We start from the raw sequence: 8,947 nt of genomic DNA, 5'->3' as shown, positions 1-8,947 counted from the left end.
CCATGCAACGATGAAATGGTCTAGTAACCAACACTACACTCTTGAAACCTTTATCATACAATGTTATCCAAACATAGAGTAAAAGGAGGAGGAGCAATGGATAGAATCCTATTGCATACCAACAGGAAATTGCTCCTAATGGTGACGTATTAGGTGATATACATATTGGAATTTGATTAAATAGAAATGGAGTGAAGTCTAAATTGAAGATATAGCAAGGTATAGCACTTAGGTGTCGTATTATTGTGAAAAAAAATTAGTTGTATCTTCAATAAGGGGGTTAGTACTGTTGAGGCCATTTATAGATTGAATAATTGCTATCAATTGAGAATAGAATACCACAGCATTTATTGATCCATTGGTTAGTTGTATATTGAATATTGTTATTATTATTATAATGAGCGTCATTGGTATTAGCTCTAGTCCAATAAACAACATAATACCATATTTGGATGGTTCTGTACAGTTAATGCAGGTTAAGTTGTTAATGGGTACTCCAGTGTCATTTGTACAAATTGATAAGCATTGGTCTGTACTGTTGTCATAACAGCATGATTCATTATAGCAATATGAACACTTATCCGCATGGACTATTGAAGTATCTATATAGTAGTACATATACCGGTATTTATCATAGTTATAAGGAAGTTTGTATTTAAGAGTATTGCTGTTACAAATATGTACCGGTAGATTGATGCAATCATTGAAAATGCATTTCCCATCAACTAAATGGTAGTCAGAAGCACACATAGCACTCACATTCACTGTTACTGTTTTATTAATGCTAATTATACCAAGTGTTTCAATGTATACAGTTGTTTTAATTGGGCCAGACACAATACTATTATCAAAACATGTTTCTAATTCATAGTAATAATACTGGTATGAATTATATTGGATGCTTGCATTGTAATAATAAGAGTGGTTAAGATATAGTTTGAGATTACTTGTCCAGTCATACGTTTCCACATTACAGTTATCAGTAATGAGGATTTTAAATCGAGGATATTCGCATTGACAGTATTGGTAATCATTAGGATATTGGCATCGATAGACTCCATTATAATAATAACTTTCATAGTCAATATCACTGCATTGTAAAGGAAGATTTATGAATTCAACATTCAAAGTCAGATTTGAGCAAATCTCTTGTGCTAGTTGATGGTGTGTAGTAAGATCAAAGGATGGTTCAGTACATGTAACAGGAACATTGTTACAATTGTTAAGACTAACACATTCAAATACAATATACTTCAACCAGTTATATGAAGAAGAGGAAACATGTAGACACATGATGCTAACCTCTTCACATCTACTACCATCCCTCATACCAATAATACTCACATTATTCCTCAATAACTGTAGACTAGTAGTGTCTAGTGTATATGTACCAGGAGACAGGTTGATAAGGATACCTGATGAACAGTTGTATTGTAGAGTAGCAGTTCCTTGTATAGCTAGATCAATAGTAGCACAAGGTGTTTGAACTCCTCCAGTCCAACAAGAGGTATTGTCGATACCATCAGATGAACTGACATAGATCCTACACTCCAAACCAGCAGCAGAATATATTAGAACAAGAAAAAGGAGAGAGACAAGAACTACTTTAGGTAGCATCATTCTACCAAGTACATAAAAATACTTCTCCCGCCCCAAAAAGGAATACTGAAATTGATACTTTAGTGGGTTGGTAATGAATTAATATATACCACCCCACTAAAGTATCAGTTTTCATTATTCCTTTTTGGGGTGTGAGAAGTACATTTCCATTATCATGTATGTGATCGTTTACATATCTGTGTCATTTGATTTCTTTTCCTCACAAAAATATGAAAAAGTACATCCTTTGATATTAACATTCTAACATGAACATGTATGTTTATGCATTTGCTGCTGTTGTATCCTAGCTGGAATTTGTTTACTTTTTTACTTTCGATCTGTCTGATTCTTTTAATCTGTTGCTGGCTATAAATTAACAACAATGACTGGTCATTATCTTTGTTAATAATCTCAAATCCATGGCCAGTTCCTATACTTGTACATGTTGCTCTACATTATGTATACATGAACATGACAACATGCATTGTATCAACTGAGTGACATTATGTGTTTTGTGAACTTTATTAATATAAGGTGATTGGACTTGTTGATTTGTCTTTTTCAGGTCATGTCTAACTCCATCAGCATTCATGTCAGTCATGGTTAGTCTATTAATAATAGTCAGTATCTATTATTTATTGTCACAGGATCAAAGGTAGATGATATATTACTGGAGGATCCTGATAGCACTAGCATTGGCAACTTGAAAATTATTATTTTTGAAAAGTTTGGAGCTACTAGTTCCTATCGAAGCACATATGCTAATATTTAAAGGTCAACTATTAATTTTATCATAGCACAGACTATTAATGCAGCTATTAATGTTAGCTTTGCCCGCTTAAAATTTACCGATCACCAAAATTTAGCAAATTCATCAAATATAAATGCCTCCAAAATTTCCTGCTCTACAGTATTAATATCCTTATGCTATGTAAAAAGTTCCAGCTGTTTCTAACAAATAATTTTCAAATCATTTAAAATCTTTAAATTTTAGAAAAGTACTCTGTAATATACCTGTGTTTTTTTTTCTAAAAATTGGTCCAAAATGACTCCAAATTTTTATTACATTTTCTACTTACATGTACATGTAGTATAATGCTAGCATGTTACTTAGTACAGGGTATGTACATGTATATCACCAAAAATCATTTGGGGGAATTATTCTTAATTTTTATTACGTTTTTGATGCATAATTATACACATACATGTATACGTAAATTTTGTGCAGAAACTTTTTGCTAATTCAGATCAAAATTGGTTTTTTACAGATGTTTTTGGTCAAAGACCCTGTAGTACAGGGTTTTGACCAGCTGTTTGAACAATTTTTCCAAAAATGATGAAAAATGATTTTTTATTATTTCCGATATTCACATTCCATTATAATGTGCATGCATGACTTGTGGGATTGCCCTCCTTCAATTTAAATTTCATTCCTACACCTACATGTACATGTGCCTATGACCTACTAACATACACATGTATTATAAATGTAATTAGAAAAATATGCTTTTAGAATGATATCACGAACTCAGTGTGTATATATTTAGGTACCTTCTGCCACAGAAACTCATGTGAGAGGAAAGAGAAGACACTAGTGGGACTCATTCAATCATTAATGGTACACTAACTGATAAGTTGACTCATGAAAGGAGTCCTACATTACTGAACTAAAGAATAATAAAATTTTGCTGGTAGCACAATAATTATGTAATTCTCAAAAATGTTTAAATGCTTCAACAAATAGTAAATAAATTAATTATAATTAAATACTGTAATTCAAGCTTTTAAGTTTACATTATCTAAAGTTAAACTTCTAAAAGTTTGATAAACTTGACCCTTTCATTTTTCAATGTGCACAAAAGGTATGAAGAATCTTTCCAGAAAGTAGCAGCTGAAAGTGCAAATATATCAGCATCAAAAAATAAACAAGAAACTTCTGAGCCAGTAGTAACATCATAGACTGTAATACACTGTGAATGTGTATCTCGAATGCATATGTACTTGTCTGCTGCAACAAAGAAAAGGTCCAAAACAATTTTTTTTGATTTGCTTTGAAGGCATTGTTTTTGCTTTCCAGTAAATCCATCCCATACAAATATTGATCCATGTTCATCACCAGAGGTAACATAGCAACCATCAGATGAAAAAATGACCCTCATGATGCCAGTTTTGTGACCCTCTAATTTTGCAATTAAATCTCCGTTTGACCCATTGTGAAGATGTACATTTTTATCCATGCTGCATGAAGCTATCCTTTTACCTTGTGGAGAGTAACAAACCTGTTCTATACTATCCTGATGAGCATAGAGAGGGAAATTATTAAATGTCAACTGAGCATCATTCGATTCCAATTGCCACATCATTATCATGCCATCGCTGTCAGCAGATACAAACGAATCACCATTTGGGGAAAAATCTATAAATGTAATCAAACTTTCATGAGCATGTAACTCTTGCTGCAACTCATAATTTCTTCCATGCCAAACAAAAAGCCTTCCTTCACCTGTCCCACCAACAACAATACAATGCTCAGCATTGACAGAAACTGCACAGTGGCATATGTCAGTTTCAGAAGACCCATCTGGATCATATGGTAGATTTATAATACTCTCTTCATAATTAGGTGATAAAACATTAGTTTTTTTAAGATTGGCAATGTCCCATACTTCAATAAAACACCTGTCTCCATATGACAGAAGAACTTTACCATCAGATGACATTCTAACAAGATATCCATCCAATTCATTTGATGATGATACTAACTGACACAATGCAACGTTCCATAGGCAGAGATTGTGACCACCACAAGTGATTGCATGTTTTCCATCTGGTACAAAAATAGATACATTGGCCTGATTAAGATGTACTGCATCATAGGTAGATTTAGCAGCCATCATTTGCACAAGTGCATCATAAGAATATAGCCTAGCTGTGTTACCAATAACACATAAAACATTTGTATGTTGATCAAATATGCATTTAACTAATGGGTTAAATGAACCATCAGGATTAACTGATATTTCCAAAGAAAATTCAAATTCCCTAATCGACCATATTTTGAGTGTACCTTTGCTTGTACCAGCTGCCAAGTACTTACAATCACTTGAGAATGTACCTGATATAAAATAGGATTTATTACTTTCTGTTTTATGAGCACACAAGAATTCCAAGGCAGCTGCATCCCAGACCAATAATCCATTGTTTTTGGTACACGCAATAAGAAAGTGTCCATCATTGGAGCAGTTGACTGTCATTACTGGATCATCAACACCCTCAAACTGATCAATCTCAAGTTTTTCTAATTCTAAAAATAAAATACAGTATTATTATACACTAAAAACAACAATACCTTTACAATATAAACATAACTAAATAATTGATAAGTAAATTTGCTTATTAGTTTATTCAAAGGCATGCTACTGTGGATGCATAAATATAAAGTATTAGTATGCATGTTCAAACCTTTTTTAATAGTGAGGCCATTGGTAAAAATTATAGCAGTAGCTTCTAGTGAGGAGACATCAAATTGAACAACACGACCATTTCTGTATCCACAATATATATGTGTTCCATCAGAAGAGAAGCAAACACAAAGAGGACGCATCTCTTTTTTCCTCAAAGAATGAATGATGTGATGAGATGATTTGTTGATGTCCCACAACTGAAGATTAAATGTGTAGTCTAAAGAGTAACCAACTTCCTTCATCAGTTCAAAGAATCCATCAGGGTGAAATGTATAAGCTAATACCTGTTGGCCATCTGGACTGAAAATGCAAGTGTTAACATTATGATCTTTCTTTGTTGCTATAAGTGGAACCATTTCTCCTTTCATGTTGATAGCTGTTGACAAGTTACCATATGTAACTAATTCTCCATTAGGTGACACACTGCATTCATTGATGGGAAGGAGCATGTTAAATTCACTGCTAAGATCAACCTTACACACTAGTTCACCCGTATTAACCTCCCAAATACTTATCATGCTACTATAATCACTGCAGATAATATTATCCTGGTTAGGTGAGAACAAACAGCTTGAAATGTTATCATCAGATGTGAATGATATGAGTGAAGAACTAAATTCTTGATTCTTGTTGATAACTTGAAGAATGACCTTCAGTTCCTTGAAGGTGTCAGAAGGATTAGAAAGATACTCTTCAATTCTAAGTCGACGAGAAAAAACATCGGGCTCATTAAGTGTGCACTGCAAAATTAAATAAGGCTTTCCGATCAAAACATGTGCACATCTTTGTATGAATGAAGAAATATCCTGTGCTTTCTGTCTAAGCTTTATATTCTTGCTAAAAGCCTTTCGCACTTCAGCTAAATCCTCCAAAAGGCCCTCAGTATTGCCATGTGAAAAAAGAAGACGAAGGTATAAGAAAACCAGACTTTCTATAGTGCTCATAAGATAGCTAGAAAATTGGTGCATGGCTGAAACCTGACATAAATGATGCATTACATTAAGAATGACATACTGATGAACAGTATCTGATAAGGAAGCAGCTGTATTTATTTGCTGAAGCAATGAATGACAGATTTTAGCTAAACTTTTCTGACCTGCCATTAAATCAATTGCATATTGGCCAGCCAGATCATCATTGAGCAACCAGTCGAGTACTGATTTGTGAAATACGGCAATACAATCATTATGAACTGGAAACAATGTTGAGATAAGAGTCACCACTTTGGTTGTTTCTTGTACATCTAAATCAAGCAGACGGCCAACAAAGGCATGTGGTAAGCCAGGAGATCTTGAAGCAAGTATCGCTTGGAGTAACTTGTGATATTTCTCTTTGCCCATTGCTTCAAACAAACGGTGAAAGTTAAGCTCATAATAATCATCAATACCATCAGGGAGAAGTTTTTCTAACTCATCTAGACTGATTTCAGCTCTTCCAGCCAATGAATCGATTGCATAATAAAAATATAAGAACATTCCTTCAGACTTTTTAAGCAAAAGCTCTACAGCTGACTCCAACTGGGAATTAGCAATCTTTTCTTTAAAAAAATCTACCAAAAAAATACGAATATCATTTAAATTACGTGGATCATCTTGTAAGAGCTCAATAACATGCTTCACTCGCTTCAATGCTCTGAGAAGTTTTTGATCTGGGCGTGTTGTAGCAATAATACTTAACCACTTTGGAAGCTTAACAAACTCTCGAATAAACAGCTTAGTCAGATCTTGTTGTGATTCAAAATCACATTCATCAAGTGCATCAATCATAATTATCATTTCTGCATGATCAGGTGGGAGATGATGAAGAGGTTCACGAATAAGACATGCAAATAGTTCTAATGGAGAGAGTGAAGAAGGATCAATATCAGAACAATGCTCTTCGACTTGAGCTGAAAAACCAGAAACAGTAGACATCATTTGATAACAGAGTGACTGAACCAGCATCTTGCAATTACTCCTCCGACCCATGTGATGCTGAAAAAAGAACCAACCAGCAATTTTTGAATCATGTTTAAAAATTGAAATTAATTTTGCAGCAATAACAGATTTGCCCATTCCAGGATTTCCAGTAACTAAAAGAATTTTGGGACCAGTGGTATTTAGAACGCTTTGTTTTAATAATGATAAAACGTGATCAAACAACCACTGTCTAGTGCCTTCGTGATACTGACCATTCAAATAGCTAATATCACTTTCAAAGTAAGAGACACTGAGTTTGGAGGAGATACCTAAAAATGAAGTGAAATTAACAGATTTATTAATGTTGGTACTTTAGTATAGATATCTATCATAAGCTAATACAAAAGGTAATGATTGAGTCACTACACTATAAAATATCAACTATATCGAGCTAAGGAACTTATTTTTATTCCAAAAACTTCAATTACACATAAAGGGTAATTACTAGTTGTGGCATAAATATTTACAAATTTATTTTAATCATTTCACTTGAAAAATAAAGGTACATGTAGATTATGCTGGTCCTGATATTATATTGATGCTGGAGTTGAAATTGGTTCAATTCTAGCATGATGCTTGCATCAAAAGGTCAAATCATTCATACTTGTGATTAAGGATAAAAGTACGCTGGCCTAGCATCAAAATTATTGTAAATCCAACTTAAGTTTCATGCATTTATGCATCAGCATTAAAATTTTATTACTATAATAGGCTACCTACATGTATTACTCTCATACTAATATCTCCTTATTGTGTGTACCTTTTTGCTGCAAAGCCTTTTTTAAATCTGTCACGTCCACTTTTACATTTTCAAAATTTATTGTTAGTTCCTCAATATTCTCAGACAATTCATCATCTTTTTCTGAGAGTTGACGTAGAGCACCTCCCATTTCATATATACATTCTGAGATCTGTTTCTCAGTATCTGCTAAAGTATCGGTCTTACTGTCCAATCGTTCAATTTCTTTGTCTTTATCATCAGACACTTCCTTAATGAGTTGTATCGTGTGGCTGACACGTGCTGAAGTATTGGTCTGTTTCCGTTGAAATACACTCATTACTGAACTGGTCTGTGTCAACTTCTCATCTAGACTAGTAAGCTGTCTCTCATGGCTCTCTTGCTTATCTTCCATTGCTTTTTGATGTGACTTCATTGAACTTATTTGTTCATCGCTCTGTTCTTTAACTTCTCGATATGTTTCTTCAAGAGAGGAAACTGTAGAGGCAAGCTGCTCTTCCATTTTTTCCTGATCAATTTTTAACTTATCATAACTTTCTTGTGCATCAGACAGACCTAAAGTAATTACATGTCACAAAATAATTAACACAATTTACACACCTTTCTTAATTTCAGGAATTTCCTTTTCCTTAACCTTTGCTACATCACTCTGGATATTCTCAAAACTTTCCTTTATGTGGTCATAGTGTTTGCATTCCTTCATCCACATTTCTCGATAGTATTCAACTTTCTGTGCAATACTTGATTCAACAATGGGTTCTAAATGTAGTAATTAAAACATAATAGAATCACTTTTTTCTCCTTAGTAAAATGATTTTATAATTTTTTTTATACCATAGGGTGAGTTATTTTTATTGATTTGTCAGTAGTTTGCTTTAAGTGGCCCTTTTGTGGTTTTATTGTATAGTATTGGTGGATAATTGATAAAATCGCCAAAATAAAATTTGCTATGTTGCTGCCATTCTGAGCATGCTCAATGACTCATGGCTACAAAAGTGCTCAAAACTACTAAATATACATTTCAATCAATACCCACTTTATATCGTTGACAGAATGACAATTAACATACACTTTTAATAATTTTGTGAGTTTTAATTTTGTGTCTATGCCCAAAAACCACTAATACACAAAATAAAGTGCCACAACAATAACCCACTATAGTAACAGCTAATTAAATATGATTTGCA

General features: G+C 33.5%; 1 protein-coding gene and 1 long non-coding RNA gene across 2 annotated transcripts; one reads left to right on the top strand and one right to left on the bottom strand.

The window, feature by feature from the left end:
- Positions 1-2,033: 2,033 nt before the first annotated feature.
- On the top strand, positions 2,034-3,288 carry LOC109582095 (uncharacterized). The gene is made up of 3 exons (XR_002184906.1): positions 2,034-2,201; positions 2,247-2,373; positions 3,147-3,288. It is a non-coding gene; the product is annotated as an uncharacterized LOC109582095 (long non-coding RNA).
- A 21-nt stretch (positions 3,289-3,309) lies between these two features.
- On the bottom strand, positions 3,310-8,515 carry LOC105312808 (uncharacterized). The gene is made up of 4 exons (XM_019996693.1): positions 8,361-8,515; positions 7,782-8,315; positions 5,062-7,290; positions 3,310-4,903 (listed from the first exon to the last, which is right to left on the bottom strand). The coding sequence occupies exons 1-4, from the start codon at positions 8,467-8,469 to the stop codon at positions 3,405-3,407; spliced, it is 4,371 nt and encodes a 1,456-aa protein (XP_019852252.1). The 5' UTR covers positions 8,470-8,515; the 3' UTR covers positions 3,310-3,404.
- Positions 8,516-8,947: the final 432 nt, after the last annotated feature.

This window comes from Amphimedon queenslandica, unplaced genomic scaffold (assembly GCF_000090795.2).
Source record: "Amphimedon queenslandica unplaced genomic scaffold, v1.1 AMPQUscaffold_13402, whole genome shotgun sequence".
Classification (NCBI taxonomy): Eukaryota; Metazoa; Porifera; class Demospongiae; order Haplosclerida; family Niphatidae; genus Amphimedon; species Amphimedon queenslandica.
Note: the sequence above shows the minus strand (reverse complement) of the source record. Positions and strands in the feature narration are given on the sequence as shown.

Bases quoted from the DNA above. Each gene is read 5' to 3' on its own strand.
- LOC105312808 (XM_019996693.1), bottom strand. From the start codon at position 8,469: ATGTGGATGAAGGAATGCAAACACTATGACCACATAAAGGAAAGTTTT. The intron at 7,291-7,781 runs GTACACACAATA...CTTCATTTTTAG, and splicing joins AAAGGCTTTGCAGCAAAAAG to GTATCTCCTCCAAACTCAGT. The intron at 4,904-5,061 runs GTTTGAACATGC...TTTTATTTTTAG, and splicing joins TGGCCTCACTATTAAAAAAG to AATTAGAAAAACTTGAGATT.